Source organism: Chiloscyllium plagiosum, unplaced genomic scaffold (assembly GCF_037043375.1).
Source record: "Chiloscyllium plagiosum isolate Xiang-an unplaced genomic scaffold, Cpla_swu_hap1 HiC_scaffold_28, whole genome shotgun sequence".
Taxonomy (NCBI): domain Eukaryota; kingdom Metazoa; phylum Chordata; class Chondrichthyes; order Orectolobiformes; family Hemiscylliidae; genus Chiloscyllium; species Chiloscyllium plagiosum.
The window spans coordinates 4273460-4290389 of NW_028270166.1; the positions used below are offsets into that span (position 1 = coordinate 4273460).

Genomic DNA, 16930 nt, shown 5'->3' on the forward strand with positions numbered 1-16930 from the left:
AATCAGTAATTTTCTTCTTTTCGCCACTGCAGGGATTAATATTGTATAATCGCAGAGAAGGACATCAGAACAGGAGTAGGCCATTCAGCCCCTTGTGCCTGTTCCAGTCAATAAGATCATGGCTGATCTGTGACCTTTGACCCAAAATCCTACATACCTTTGTATATTAAAACATTTCTCTCTCAAATTTAATGTCAACAACTGATCCAGCATGCACTGCTGTTTGTGAAAGAGAATTCCGAACCTCCACCAGCCATTGTGTACAGAAGTGCTTCCCAACATCCCTCCTGAATTGTCTGGCTCGAGTTCTCAAACTACGTCACTAGTTCTAGGATCCCCAACCAGTGGAAACAGTTTATCTACCCCGTCTTTTCTCATTAAGATCTTGAAGACTTTTATCAGGTCACTGTTTAACCTTGTAAATTCAAGGGAAACAGGCCTAATTTGTACATTTTCTACTCATAACTTAATCCTTAGGTCTGGATTACAAGTTATTGTAATTACAAGTTATTGTTCTTGTAATCTACACTGTACTCTTTTCAAGACCAGTATACCCTTCCTAAGGTGCTGAGATCTGCCCACAGCACTGGGGTCCAGCTAGGATTGTGCATTACTGCATCTCTGTACTCCAGTCCTCTAAACTGTTTTTGTCTTTATTCATTCACAGAATGAGGGCGTCGCTGGCTGGGTCAGTATTTATTGCCCTTCTCTAATTGTCCAGAGGGCATTAAGAGTCAACCACACTGTTGTGGGTCTGGAGTCACGTGTAGGCCAGACCAAGTAAGGATGGCAGTTTCCTTCCCTAACGGACATTAGTGACCCAGATGGGTTTTTCTGACAATTGACAATGGCTTCATAGTCATCATTAGACACTTAATTCCAGATTTTCTTTATTGAATTCAAATTTCATTATCTGCTGTGTCAGGAGTGAACCCAGACCTTTATCTGGGTCTCTAGATTAATAGTCCAATAGTAATACCACTAGGCTATGTGATGGGGAGCAAATAAAAGTCCATTAGTTTTTTTTTATTATTTTCTGCACCTGTTTGTGACATTTTAAAGATTTATGCTCCTGAACTTCCAAGTCACTCTGGACATGTGCAGTAGGTTTAACTTCATACCATCTAGAAAGTACCTGATCCATGCTTTACAGAGATTTAGCATTGGAGAAATGCTGCTGGGCAGGTGCAGCACAGGTTAGAGACAAGATAAAGCCCTTTGTATTTTCCTCAGACCATGTATCTATCCAGATTAGTCTGTCATTTTCAAAAATATAATGAGGTCAATCAGCCGAGGCATGTCAGGAACTCTATTCAAGTAGTGAGTCTGCAGACAGTTAAAGAAATACAGTGTATCATCAGAAAATGGAGATGGCTTAATAAATCATTTGATATGAAGGAGAAAAATGGTCCCTGGCACTAAGATCCATCAAGTCAGACAGAGGAGCTGTAACTCTCTCTGACAAGTGACCAGATGGAGCTACATGGTACACATTGACTTTTCACCACTAAGATCAGACCTCAAATCTACTCAGACTGAGATCAGCCTTGACAGGAAAGCAGTGAACCCTGCAGCTAAACAACAAACTTACGTTTATATATCACTGTCAATGTACCAATGCTTTCAAATGGGTTTCACAGGTCGGTAGTCTATCAGCAAACCAAAGGAGACAGTGGGAATCACGGTGAGGAGAAACTGAGGATGCAGACACTGGAGATCAGAGTCGAGAGTGTGGCGCTGGAAAAGCACAGCAGGTCAGGCAGCATCCGAGGAGCAGTAGAGTTGATGTTTCGTGCATAAGCCCTTCATTCCTGGTGAAGGGTTTATGCCTGAAACATCGACTCTCCTGCTCCTTGAGGAGGAATAATGACCAAAAGCTTGGCTAACAAAGAGGGTAGGGTAGAGGGGCAATGAGTTTTATTTGTAAGGGAGGAATTCCAGAGCATCCGTAAAGGAAGCTGGAGCAGAACGGATGGCAGGTATGCTGGCATTTAGTTGTATCACTGGAGAAATAATCCCAAACCCCAGGTCCCAATATCCTGGGGACCTGGAATGAATCCCAATGGGATAGATGTTGATTTTAAAAGAAAAAGAAATCTGGATTTAAAAACTAGCCCAATCGTGACCACCCAACCATCATCAATTTATTGTTAAAAACCCATCTGATTTAGAGAAGGAACACTGCTGTCCTTAGCTGTTCTGGTCTGCTCTAATGTGACTCCAGACCCACGGCAACGTGGCTAACCCTTTGGGGCAATTAGGGATGGGCAGTAAATGCTGGCCTAGTCAGTAATGCTGAATTCCCATGAATCCATACAAACAAAATGGGATTGTGTGCAAGCATGTGGATTTGTGGGCAGGTTGTAGAGATCGGGGAGGTTAGGAACCAGGAGATGATAAAATTGTAAGGTTAATTTCAAAACATGAAAGTGACATTTGTGGACCAGAAGGAACTGAAATTGATGACACCAGACCCAGGAAAGGGGTTGCCAAAACCACTGCTGAGCGTATAACAGCTACTCCAGACACCACCGTGATACCTTTTCCTTCCTCTGTGTTTTGCCCCACATTGTCCTTTTTAAGGGTCTCCTCAATCTGAGCCCGGGTTATCTTGGGGGCGGTGACTGGTTTTGAGGGTTTTGTTTTCATGCTGCTCCCTTCCTCCTCGAGCAGTCGCTGGATCTCTTTCTTGCGCTCTAGCTGTTCCACCCGCTTCTTCTCCTTTTCCATCTGTAACCAAAGGCCAAGGGGAGAAAAGATGAAGATGCCATTTGGTCAGCAAGAGGAAGGACAGCAATGCAACAGAGGTCAACACACATGGGAATGCTAATTTGAACCCACTGGACAGGAACAGTACAGACACACGTAAAAGGAAAAGCTGAAGGATATAGGAATTAGAAGCAGTCCCCTCAAACCTGCTCTGCCATTCAATAAAATCAATGGGTGATCCAAGTAATTTACACTCTCACCTATCTACAATAGACCTTAACACTCTTGCTTGTCAATAATAAACAACCTTTGCCTTAAATATATTCCAAGATTCTGGAACTCATTTCCTGAAGGAAACAAAAACTCACAATCCTGAAGAGAATAAATCTCCTTATTTCTATCTTAAATGGATCGCCCCTTATTTTGAAAGTGTGATCCCACAAGAGTTTCCACAAAGTGGAAACATCTTTTCCTCATCTACCCTGTCAAGACCTCTCAGAATCTTATATGTTTCAATTACTCTTCTAAACCCAAGTGGATACAAGCCTACTCTCTCAACTAACCCTCAAAAAAACAAACTTCTCAATCCAGTATTAGTCGATAAGTGTGGCGCTGGTAAAAGCACAGCAGGTCAGGAAGGAGCAGGAGAGTAGACGTTTCGGGCATAATAGTCTAGTAAACCTTCTCTAAACTGCTTTCGATACATTTATAATTTTCTTTAAATTAGCAGACCAATACTTCTAATATGGTCCTTCTAATAGGTTCTCGCCAGTGCCATGTATAACCGAAGCATAACATCCTTCCTTTTGCACTTGGTTCTCCTCTCAATAAACAATCACATTAGCTTTCAGGATCTTTTGCAAATCACGTGCAAGGATATCCAGATCCTTCTGCATCTGAGAGCTCTACAATGCTCACCATTTTGATAATATGCTTCAGTTTTATTTTCCCTTCCAAATAGGCAATAAGACACTTTTCCTAAAGTATACTCAATTTTCCACATCTTTGCCCATTCACTTTACTTATCAATGTCCCTTTATAGCCTCCTTATACTCGCGTCACAATTAACTTTCCTATCTTTGTCTCATCAGCGAACTTAGCTACCATACCTTGGGGCGGCATGGTGACTCAATGGCTCGCACTGCTGCCTCACAGCACCAGGGATCCAGGTTTGATTCCAGTCTCGGGTAACTGTCTGTTTTGAGTTTGTACATTCTCCTTGTGTCTGCGTGGGTTTCCTCCTGGTGCTCCGGTTTCCTCCCACAGTCCAAAGATGTGCAGGTTAGGTGAATTGGCCATGCTAAATTGCCCATAGTGGTCAGGGATGTGTAGATTAGGTGCATTAGTCAGGGATAAATAGAGGGTAGGGGAAATCAGTGTGGACTTGTTGGGCTGAAGGGCCTGTTTCCACACTGTAGGGATTCTATGAAGTGTTAGTTCTGCTATCACAGGAATCAATTGGGTAAACCTTTGCAACACTAACTCTATAGTAAGAACATTCTTCCTCAGACCTTCAGTTCTTGTATCCATTTTTATATAAACTGTAAAAGGAGGCCCCAGCACTGAGCCCTGTGGCACATCATTCATTACATCTTGCCAAACAGACAATGACTCTTGTATACCTCGTCCTAGTTTCCTATCAGCGAGCAAACCTTCTACCCCTCTCAATGTTACACCCATACAATGAGCCTTCATTTTCTACAATAATCTTTGATATTGCAACTTTTCATATTCCTTCTAGAAATCCACGTACAGTACATACGATGGTTCCCTAACAGATAACATGAATTTCAGAAAGAAAATAATTCAAAAACAATCATTGATCATTTAAATGAGTTATAGAAAGGACCAGGGTCCAGCAGCACGGTGGCACAGTGGTTAGCACTGCTGCCTCACAGCACCAGAGACCTGGGTTCAATTCCCGTCTCAGGCGATTCTCTGAGTGGAGTTTGCACATTCCGCCCGTGTCTGCGTGGGTTTCCTCCGGTTTCCTCCCGCAATCCAAAAATGTGTAAGTCAGCTGAATTGGCCATGCTAAATTGCCCGTAGTGTTGGATGAATGGGTAAGTGTAGGGGAATGGGTCTGGGTGGGTTGTGCTTCGGTGGATCGGTGTGGACTTGTTGGGCCGAAGGGCCTGTTCCTACACTGTGAGCAATCTAAAGAAAAAACTTTTTTTGCCATTTCAGAAACAGAGCAGAATTAGAGAGAGAAAAAACATGACTTGAAGCCCAGCCCACAAGGAAGGGAATGGGGGTCGGGGCCAAGCTGAGGGGTTGGACTTAACTAAATCTGATCGTGGTAGCCCTCTAACAGGACACATTCCATACACACACCCAGGAGAGGGACAGCACAGGGTTAGAGACGCAGAATAAAGCTCTCTCAAGCTCTTTTAAAATACAAATAAAGCTCCCTCAACACTGTTCCCAACGGATACTCCCAGGAGAGGTACAGCACAGGGTTAGATGTTTGTGAAAGGTGTCCAGCTCACCCAGTCCTTCCAATATCCTCTCTAGAATACTTACCCACTCTCTTCATGATGCCCTCGATCCAACTTCTCAGAATTTAACTCAACTCGGGAGGCAGCGCTCCCATCACTGAGATGGAAAGCTGTGTGTTTAGAGCCAATCCAGTGACAGTGGATCTGATCATCAGAGTTGACACTCACATTGTATACTGAGGAGTGCTGCACTGTCAGAGGTGCTATCTCCCAGGAGAAAAGTTAAGCTGAAATTCCACCTGCCCTCTCAGACGGATGTAAAAGATTCCATGGTCACTATTGCAAAAAAAACCCAGCTCGAGGCAAGGGGTCATCTGTGGTGCTCTGCAGCCAATATTTATCTCAACTAACACTGTTAAAACAGATTGTTATCATATTGGGCATGGGATCTTGCTGTGCACAATTAAACTGTTGTATTTTCTACATTACAACAGTGATTACAATTCAGAAACGTACACAGCTTTTTGTCATGCACTGTTGCAACATGGAGGTTGCCCAAGACAGGGTAAAATGTAAATCTTTCTTTTAATTGGTTCTGGATATTTGAAGGATGAATTTTAACTCAATGGGTGGTGGACACAACAAGCAGAGAAGTGATGCCCAAGGATGGGTTAGCAATTCTAGGAGGGCAGAGTGCCCAGTCTGGGTTAAATTGCAGCTTTTTAATTTGGTGAAGCGGAAAGATGGCGAGAGAGGGTTTGTTGGAATCTGCATTTTATATTCATGAAGGCGAGGATCAATTGCACAAAAGGTTGGACGTAACACGAGACTACTCTCTTGGATTCACCACATCTTACAACCCAAGGCTCTGGAGTGATTAAGGAAAAGCACTGCTCAAAACTCATTAGTATAACAAGGAGCAGAAAGGGGTAGCTTCCTGAAAAATTCAACAGCGACACAGTTAAAGAATCAGCACTCAGTACTTAGCGGAACATGGAGACAGCTTGTTGTAGCTGAGCTTTGTGACCGAGTTACTCTCCTCCGTTCTTCAATTCCAGCCCGAGAGAAAGAGAGAATGCATCTCCTACTCTGCTGACTGGATCAGACCTGCATTAACCTTGAACCTGATCTCTCCAACAAGAGCTGCAATCCTAAAGTGAATGCAGTTACTGCAGGGGCAAGTCTGACCAATGAGTGTGGAGTGGGGGAGCACTTAATTCTGATGTGTTTGGCGGGATGTTGTGGACAGAAGGGGGAGTTTGGTGGGTGGGTGGGGGGGGGGGGGAAATGGACAGAAGGGGGTGTTTGGCAGGGGGGAAATGGACAGAAGGGGAAAATCAGCCTGTATTCTTGCTGCTGACCCTTGACCAGAGACCAAAGAACATTACAGCACAGGAACAGGCCCTTCGGGCCTCCAAGCCTGCACCAATCCGGGTCTTCTATCTAAACCTGTCACCTATTTTCTAAGGATATGTATCCCTCTGGTCCCTGCCCATTCATGTATCTGTCTAGACACATCTTAAATGATGCTATCATGCCCACCTCTACCACCTCCGCTGGCAACTCGTTCCAGGCATCCATCACCCTCTGTGTAGAGAATTTTCCACACACATCTCCCTTAAACTTTCCCCCCCTCATCTTGAACTCGTAACTCCTGGGTTAGAGAAAGGGGAAAGGTCGACCAGCAAGCTCTGCATGTCAGACGTCAGACGTTCCCTCAACTAAATATTCCCAACCTCACCCTCTGCTTCAAAATGAACACGACGTTCCCTCCCAAATCTGTGTCCATCTTTAGATCTTTGTCACTGCCGTGGTATCAAAATCACAAAATGATATCCTGTGCAATTGTTACAAAGGTTAATGTTCCCTCACCATTCCTTCTTAACCCGCCTCTGGCCCAATGACCACATCGTCGTCCTCCAACCGCTCTCCACGTCAGCCAGGCTGACCTCACCCGATTCCCACTCCTACACAATCAGCAGCAGCAATTGCTAATCTTCATGCTCCTGTACCATTAGCTCTTGATTAACCCTTGGTCCCCTCTTCTTTCTCACCCACTTGTTGCCCTTTAACACCACCAGCCAAAGGCACAGTGCTGAGGAGACACAGCTTTACCTTTTGTTCATCCACAGGTAGTGGATGCTGCTGGCTGGCCCAGCATTTATTTCACATCTCTAAGTGTCCTGGAGGTTATGGTGGTGAGCTGCCTTCTTGAACCCCTTCAGGCCTTGGCATGTAGGTAAACCCAAAATCCTGTTAGGGAGGTTATGCCAGGATTTTGTCCCAGCCACATTGTTCTCCAAGTTGAAGAAGCTTTGAACATAAGACCTTCATTAGCAATGAGGCTTGTGGGTTGGGGCTGAGAGATCAATGAGAGGTGTGGTGGGGTTGGGGGGAGGTAGGTGGGAAAGCAATAGATGGATGAAGGTGAGGGAGAAGGTGATAGGTCAGAGGAGGGAGTGATGGACGCGTCCTGAGGGCAGTGCTGAGTTGGACGCTTGGGACTGGGATAATGTGGGGGGAGGGGAAATGAGGAAGCTGTTGAAATCCACATTTATCCAATGTGGTTGCAGGGTCCGAAGGTTCTCCTCCAGGTGTTAGGTGGTGACAGTTTGGCGGTGGAGGAGGCTCAGGACCTGCATTTCCTTGATGGAGTGGGAGGGAGAGTTGAAGTGTTCAGCCACAGGGCGGTGTGGTAATTGGTCGGGGTGTCCCAGAGATATTCTGGGACATGCTTATGCCTGAAATGTCAATTCTCCTGCTGCTTGGATGCTGTCTGACCTGCTGTGCTTTTCCAGCACTACACTCTTGATGCTAATGTTCCTATGATCTGCAGCCCATGTCCTTCTAGATGGTTGAGGCTGTAGGTTTGGAAGTTGGTTTCTAAGGATCCCTGATGAGTTACTGCAGTGGATCTTGTAGATAGTACACACTGCTATCACTGTGTGTCTATGTGAATGAAGTGAATGTTGAAGGTGGTGGATATGGTGCCAATCCAGTGGCTGTTTTGCCCTGGATTATGTTGAACGTCTTGAGTCATGGGAGCTGCACTCATCCAGGGAAGTGGGAAGTATTCCATCTTATATCCTGTAGATGGTGGACAAGCTTCAGAGAGACTGGAATTAAGTTACTCAACATGGATTTTTAGCCTCTGACCAGTTTTTATAGCCACAATAATTATACGTCTTGTCCAATTCAGCTTCTAGTCAATGATACCTCCAGGATATTAATAGTGAATGATTCAGCATTGGTTATGCCATTGAACATCAAGAAATAGGAGGCGGCCATTCGGCCCTCTGAGCCTGCTACATAATACAATATAATCATAACTGATCAGTCAATTCTGTCCCGTGTCCACTTTCTCCCCAAATCCTTTAATCCCTTTAGTCTGAAGCACTATATCTACATCTTTCTTGAAAGTCTTCAATGTTTCGGCTTCAGTAGTTTCCAGTGACAGACTTACCCCTCTCTCTGGGTGAAGAAGTTCTCTTCAGCTCTGTTCTAAAACCCCTTATCCTTCGACTGTGACCCATGTTTCTGGACTCCTTAGTCATTGAGAATGTCTTTCTAGAGTTTACCCAGAGCAGGGCTGTTAGAATTTTATGTGTTGTTTTGATGAGACTCCCCCCTCATTTTTCTAAACTCTAGTGAAGAGAGTCCTAACCAATCCAGTCTCTGACTGTACCTCAGTCACACCATCCCAGGAATCAGTCTGGTAGACCTTCTTTGCAGTCCCTCCATAGCCAGATAAGGAGACCTGAAATTGGGCAAAATACTCCGAGAGTGGTCTTACCAATATCCTGTACAGTTGCAGCAAGACATCCCTGCTCCTATACTCGAGTCCTCTCACTATGAAGGCCAACATCCCATTTGACTTCTTCACCAACTGCATGCAGAAGGTGATGGTAGGATCTTCTCTTGTAGGACATGATCATTGCCTTGCACTGGTGTGGCACAAATGTTACTTGTCACCCAGAACCTTGTCTTGCTGAATAGGTACGTGGATTTTCTCTCAACATGTACTCAGCTTTTTCTCACCATCATCTCTCTCAACTGGGCAACAGTGGAACAGTTTCATCTGACATCCATCCATTACTGGAAAGACTAAAACAACTGTTTTTGGTTCCTCACTCTCTTCCCTAGTTATGAACCCTAGACCTCTCCCAGTAACTGGCTAAGATCAAGTGGGGGTGTTTGTGTGTGTGTGTGGAGGGGTGGGGGTGCTGGACTCGGTGGCTCAGTGGTTAGCACTGCTGCCTCACAGCACCAGGGATCTGGGGTCAATCCCAACCTTGAGTGATTAACTGTGTGCATTTTGTATATTCTCCCTATATCCATATGGGTTTCGTCCCACAGTCCAAAGATGTGCAGGTTAAGCAGATTGGCCATACTAAATTGTCTGTAATGTCCCGGGGTGTGCAGGCTAGATAGATTAGCCATGGATAATGCGGGGATAGGGTAGGGTAGGGAGGGTGCATCTGGGTGGAATGCTCTTCGGAGAGTCAATGTTTAAGGAGGTAGATAATAGCTCTTGTGGCTAAAGGGATGGAGGGATACAAGGAATGGTAGGAATAGGGTATGATTTCAAAGGTCAGCCATGATGATACTGAATGGCACAGCAGGCTCGAGGGGCTGAATGGGCAACCCCTGCTCCTACTGTCTGTGTTTTTACTACATTAAAGGCTACGTGCAAATACAAGTTGTTCTGGATCACTATGTATCGTTAGAGACTGAGAGAGAGAGAACGCGAGACAAAGAGAGAGAGAGAGAGACAAGAGACAGAGAAAGAGAGAGACAGAGAGAGAGAGACAAGAGACAGGCAGAGAGACAAGGGAGAGAGAGAGAAAGAAAGAGACACAAAGGCAGAGAGAGAGAGACCGAAACAGAGAGAGGGGGGGACACAGAGGGAGAGGGACAAAGACACAGAGAGAGCTGCAGAGGAATTCTTCCACAAATTCAGGACATAGATTTAATAATTTGGGATAAAGGGCTTTGGTAGCAATAACTGGAGCAGTTCTGCCACTCAGTGGCAATGGCCTACAACTGCAAATACACACAGTCCAATAGCTCCAGAACTGGCTTTTCTAAACAGTCCCTACCTACTAGTGTTTCAGATACACTGCCTCGCGGGTGTGCGTACACCACAGGGACACAGTGCCAAAAATACACAACAACTGACATGAAAGGATTTACATTTATAAACAGGAGGAATTTTCACCTTCTCAGGTTGTGTCAACGTAGTTTGCAGCCAAGAACCTTGTTTTAAACAAAGTCCAGTCACTTTAACCCAAAATAATAATTATAATCAAATTATACACAGCCAAGATTCCACAGCAGAATATGATTGAATGCTTTTGTATCTCTGGTTGTGAAATAAATATTGATCCAAGGATGTAGGGAAATACCTCTCCTCTACCTGGAAATACTGTGTGATATCTTTTCGCTCTATCCAAGAATGTAGATGGGGCTTCAATTCAATGTCTCATCTGAAAGGTAGCACCTCCAACAGTGTGACACTTCCCTCATATCTCTAGGTGTTCTCAGATGTTTGATGTAATTGGCATAGAGAGACCTTTATTTTCAGTTTAAAAGAGTAGAGAGTGTGTTACTCTGTATTTAACCTCATGTTGTCCCTGTCCTGGGAGTGTTCGATGGGGACAGTATCAAGAGAGCTTTACTTTGTTAACAGAATAGAGGAAGCTTTGCGCTTGCTAACTCTGTGCTGTCCATATCCTTGGAGTGACTAATGGAGACAGTGTAGAAGAGGCTTTACTCTATATCTAACCCTGTATGTACCTGTCCTGGGAGTGATTTATGGGGTCAGCGTAATTTGTGACTTTACTTCAAAGAATAGTGGGATCTTAACTCTGTATCTAAACCCTGTGCTGTCCCTGTCCAATGGAAACAGTGTAGAGAGAGCTTTCGAGCTGAAAATGTGTTGCTGGAAAAGCGCAGCAGGTCAGGCAGCATCCAAGGAACAGGAGAATCGACCTTTCGGGCATAAGCCCTTCTTCAGGAATGCTATGTCGATTCGGTCACCCGAGATAGAAATGGAAAGGTCTAGGAAGGGGAGGGAGGAGTCTGAGACGGTCCAGGTGAATTTGAGGTCGGGGTGGAAGGTGTTGGTAAAGTGGATGAACTGTTCAACCTCCTCGTGGGAGCACGAGGCAGCGCCGATACAGTCATCGATGTAGCGGAGGAAAAGGTGCGGGGTGGTGCCAGTGTAGCTGCGGAAGATGGACTGTTCCACATATCCTACGAAGAGGCAGGCATAGCTGGGGCCCATGCGGGTGCCCATGGCTACTCCTTTGGTTTGGAGGAAGTGGGAGGATTGGAAAGAGAAGTTGTTCAGGGTGAGGACCAGTTCAGTCAGTTGAAGGAGGGTGTCGGTGGAAGGGTACTGGTTGGTACGGCGGGAAAGGAAGAAGCAGAGGGCTTTAAGTCCTTCGTGATGGGGGATGGAGGTGTACAGGGACTGGATGTCCATGGTGAAGATAAGGCGTTGGGGACCGGGGAAGCGAAAATCATGGAGGAGGTGGAGGGCGTGGGTGGTGTCCCGAACGTAGGTGGGGAATTCTTGGACTAAGGGGGACAGGACCGTGTCGAGGTATGCAGAGATGAGTTCGGTGGGGCAGGAGCAGGCCGAGACAATGGGTCGGCCGGGGCAGTCAGGTTTATGGATTTTGGGCAGGAGGTAGAAACGGGCGGTGCGGGGTTGTGGGACTATGAGGTTGCAGGCAGTGGATGGGAGATCCCCTGAAGTGATGAGGTTCTGGATGGTCTGGGTGATGATGGTTTGGTGGTGGGAGGTGGGGTCATGGTCAAGGGGGCAGTAGGAGGAGGTGTCCGCGAGCTGGCGTTTAGCCTCAGCGGTGTAGAGGTCGGTGCGCCAAACTACTACCGTGCCTCCCTTGTCTGCCAGTTTGAGCTTTATTCTATATCTATCTCTGTGCAGTCCTTGTCCTGAAGTGTTTGATGTGGACAGTGAAGACAGCGCTTCACTCTAACTCCGTGCTGTCCCTGTCTGGGAATGTCTAATGGGAACGATGCCGAGGTGGCTTTACTTTCAGATTAAAAGAGTAAGGGCCCATTTGCCGTGCATGGTACCTTTTGTTTTTTTGTTTAAAAGAGTCGAGGGAGCTCTACTCTGTAGCTAACCCTATGCTGTCCCTGTCCTGGGAGTGCTTGCGGGAGACAGTAATGCAAAGGATGAAATCATTTAACTAAGCACATACTGTAAACTGGCCTCTTACTCAGCAGTGTAAAGCCAGTGTGTGTGTGTGGGGGGGGTGGGGGGGCTCAGCCTGGAACAAAGACACAGTGTGAGAGCAGAAAAGGGCTGAGATGAAGTAACACACCTTCCGCTGCTCCTTCCTTGCCACGTGTTTGTCGTCATCTCTCCAGTAGGCGTCTTCGAGCTCCTGTTGTCGCTTGGCGTCTGCTGCTGCCTTCTGCTCTGCTTTCCGAGCCCTGGCAGCTGCTGATTTACTGTTTTCTCCCTGAAACTTCTTGGGCATCCCTCCGCTGCCACCTGCCAGAAGAGAGGGCACAGATTTCAGAGACACTCTGGGGAAGGGGAGAAAGTGGAGTTGGCCTTGAGTTGTGGAGGACAGTCAGACACAGGCACGCAGTCCTACAATAACTGACCAATGCAGTCAGACACAATCAGTAGCAATCTGATAAAAAAAAGACTTCATATTGTCTTTCCTTGACCACCAGAACCTTCAAAGCACTTTAGAGTCAATGAAGTACTTTTGAATTGTAGTGACTATTGTTGTGTAGGAACCGTAAATAATCGAGGCAAAAGTGAGGACTGCAGATGCTGGAAACCAGAGTTTAGATCAACGTTTCAGGCAAAAGCCCTTCATCAGGAATGGAGGCTCCATTCCTGATGAAGAGCTTTTGCCCGAAACGTCGATTTTCCTGCTCCTTGGATGCTGCCTGACCTGCTGTGCTTTTCCAGCACCACTCTGATCTAAAATCATAAATAATGTGCACAGCTAGCTCCCACAAGTAGCCCATTTGGTAATGTTCAAATAGTCGGATTGGGGAAATCTGAAATGAAGGATAAATAACAACCACCTCACATGGAAGAACGCATTCGGAAGAAAAGTCACACTGGACTCAAAATGTTAACTCTGTTTCTCCAGCACTTTCTGTCTTCGTTTCAGATTTCCAGCATTCACAGTATTTTGCATTTATTACTGGAAGAAATTCCCTGTTTGCCTTCAAAGTAGAGATTGTTTACTTCCAGCGGAGAGGGGAAACAGAGATTCAGTTTTAACTGAAGGCTAGTGCCTTCCTCAGTACAGCCTTAAAAAGTGTCAACATCAAATGCTGTGGTCCACTCATGGAGTGACTCAATAGAAAAATGTTGGAAATGGTTTTCCTACAATGCAACGCCCATACAAAACAAACCCAGAGATTAGCTCAAGTGAGGGAATAGATTAAGTTCATGTTGGGTAATGATATGGGTGGCATGGTGACTCAGTGGTTAGCACTGCTGCCTCACAACGCCAGAGACCCAGTTTCGATTCCACCCCCGAATGAATGTTTGTGTGAAGTTTGCATATTCTCCCTGTGTCTGTGTGGGTTGCCTCCAGGTACTCTGGTTTACTCCCACAGTCCAGAGACAAGCAGGCTAGGTGGATTAGCCCATGGGAAATGCAGGGTTACAAGGAAGGAGTGGGGGTCATGGGGCTGGGTGGACGATTCTTCAGAGGGTCAGTATGGACTTGATGGGCCAAAACGTCTGCTTCCACATTAAAGGAATGATATGATTCTATTGTACGAAACATTTGGATGGTTACAGAGGAGTTGCAGTACAATGTCACCAGGAACAAGGGACTTCAATGATTTGGAGAGACTGGAGTAGCTGGAATTATTCTCCCTGGAGCAGAAAAGTTTAACTGGAACTTTAATAGAGATTTTCAAAAGCAGAGGTTTTTAAAGAGCAAGTGGATTGACAGTGAATGAGGAAATAGGGCCTCACAGCGCCAGAGACCCGGGTTCAATTCCCGACTCAGGCGACTGACTGTGTGGAGTTTGCACATTCTCCCCGTGTCTGCGTGGGTTTCCTCCGGGTGCTCCGGTTTCCTCCCACAGTCACAAAGATGTGCAGGGTCAGGTGAATTGGCCACGCTAAATTGCCCATAGTGTTAGGTTAAAGGGGTAAATGTAGGGGTAGGGGTAGGGGTATGGGTGGGTTGCGCTTCGGCGGGTCAGTGTGGACTTGTTGGGCCGAAGGGCCTGTTTCCACCCTGTAAGTAATCTTAAAAAAAAAAGATATTCCCCACCAGCCCCCCCACCCACCCGGCCCCACCACAGGTCAGTTCAGATTTGGAATGCAGATTTGAGAAAACCTGGAGCAATCTGGGTCTGGCAGAAACTTTGAAAACATTGGTGAATTTGCACCTGAAGAGGACTAATTTGCAGGGGTACAGGGTAAAGCTTAGGACACAAGATTCAGTTGGATAGCTCTTCCAAAGATGGGATGGCCAACACGGCCTCTTTCTGTGCTGCAACCCTCTTGGATTCTACCACCAAGTCCTGAAAGCCTACAGCATCGGTGACAGAAAAACGTGCATTTTGTCGCATTGTATCACAAAAAGTGGCCATTAACCAGCCGCTCATCTTGCTGCTGATTGTACCACCCTTGATGCATCAATCAGCAGCAAGATGAGCGGCTGGTTAATGGCCACTTTTTGTGACTGTGATTAAGAGAGAAATGTTACCAAGACTCCAGGTGACCTCCCTCTATTCTTCAATATTTAATGGGCGTCTCATTATTCAACCAAACACAAAGATTCACCCAAACGACACTATCGATAAGACACATAAATCAGGAGCAGGATTAGGCCATTTGGCCTCTGAAGACTGCTCCATCACTTGATAAATTCACGACTGATCTGACTGCAGACTCAACTCACCGGCCTACACCCTTTAACATTTGACTGTCTTGTTCGTCACAAATCTCTATCTTAAAAATACTCAACGATCCGCCAATGCTGTCTGGGGAAGAGAATTCCATAGACTCTCAATGTACCAAGCCAGAAACAAACCTCATCTTCACCATCAAGGGGTCTCTCACTGAATTCCCTAATTCTAATCTCTCTAACAAGAAATATTTACTCACGATAACAATATGTATACATGTGGCATCTTCAACAGAGTAAAATATTAATGAAGCGATCATCGAAAATCTGATCATGTGCCTTACTGCTCCCCGAGAGAATACAGGTCGTTCTGCTATAATGTGCGTTTTGCTTACATGTATTTACTGTAATGCAATTGACAAATTAAGGACACTCTTTCTAAAGCACGAACTTTTAAAATGTGTGTTGGCTGTAACATGATTACATTGCCAACACTTTAAATGCTCTTTCTAAAGTGCAACTTTTCTATAATGTGGGGTTGAACAAGAACACAACCATCGCATTAGAGAAGAACTACTTGTATCGACAAAATATAGAGATAGGAGGCCATTCATCCCCTTCCACCTGTTCTAGTTCAGTACCATGGCTTATTTACAATTCAATTCTTAGCACTCACCTTTGCACCACATACCTTAATGTCTTTATTTACAAAACTTTACTGGTGTCATTTTTAAAAACTATAATTAAGCTAGTGTTTTGTATTATCTTGTGAAAAAAGCATTTACTGATTTCTGTCATGAAAGGCTATGTCTTTCAGTTTAAAGTTTTTTTTTCTAAGAATTGGGATTCCCCTAGGAGAGGAAGCAGTTTCTTTTAATCTACCCATCCAACTCTTTCAGAAGAAAACAGAGTTAACGTTTTGAGTCCAGTAACTCTTCAACTAGTTAACTCTGCCTTCCCACAGATGCTACCAGCCCTGCTGAGTTTCTGTTGCAATTTCTGTTCTCATTCCAGATCTCCAGAATCTGTTTTGTTTTATCCAGAATTTGTTTTATCCATCAAATTCCCTTATCATTTTAAAATACCTCGGTTAAGTCGTTGTTCAATCTTTTAAATTTAACACCCAGACACAAAATAAATCCCAGCCAGAGTCAGCACTCACCAGGGTCGAGATGGAGGGTGAAGAGGGGAGAAACTGGAAGGAATACACAGTGGCTCAAAGACAGACACAAATCAGGACGTTCAGCAACTCAGAACAGGATCTGCCTGGGGTCAAGCAGCACAGAATGACTTTGCAGTTTTAACAAAACCCTGCTGAAAGAAGGCAGGGCCAATTCATGGAGCAAAAGCACAAATCTCTAAGAACTTTACTCCATTGTGCAAAGCACATATCTCAAATACTGTCAAACGAAAGGAAAATATAGCAACAGATGAATAGAACAGTACTTTATAGGACAACAGGCCATTTACCCATTGTGCCTGCACTGGTTCTTGAAACAAGTTACCCCACTCCCTGCTCTTTCCCTAAAACTGTATTATTTTCCCCTTTTCAAGTATTTATCCCATTCCTTTTAAAGATTATTCATTTTCTTTTCAAATGTACAGCCTATTCAAAATTCATCCAACACTGGCCACAGGACAAAAGGTTCACCACTTGTGCTGCCTGCATTTCTTGAAGCTGTGGCTTTTAAACAGTCCAACACGTTTTTGCTGACTAACTCCACTAAGACTGGTGGAAGGTGCCTTCTCTTTCACACCAGGAATCACAGACTGGATCCTGCACCTGTCAGGATTGGTTCTGAACCAGGTTGATGGAGACAGCAATAGATGACCATTTGGCCCATTGTGTTTCTGCCATCTCAATGCAGCCTGGAGTCATGTTCCATGAAACACCAACTGCTGTTTCAA

At 45.2% G+C, this 16930-nt stretch overlaps 1 protein-coding gene across 2 annotated transcripts in view; it reads right to left on the bottom strand.

Annotated features, from left to right (window-relative positions):
- The window catches only part of ccdc124 (coiled-coil domain containing 124), a 29342-nt gene that overhangs the window by 2252 nt on the left and 10160 nt on the right, over positions 1 to 16930 (bottom strand). The window contains exons 1-3 of one of the 2 annotated variants that reach the window (XM_043721544.2): positions 16185 to 16310; positions 12506 to 12678; positions 2541 to 2730 (exon numbers count right to left, since the gene is read on the bottom strand). In XM_043721544.2, the coding sequence (XP_043577479.1) occupies positions 2541 to 2730; positions 12506 to 12664 (349 nt within the window). In that variant the 5' untranslated portion in view covers positions 12665 to 12678; positions 16185 to 16310. Of the gene's footprint in view, positions 1 to 2540; positions 2731 to 12505; positions 12679 to 16184; positions 16311 to 16930 lie in introns of those variants that run through there. The other variant, XM_087975912.1, reaches the window with a different exon arrangement.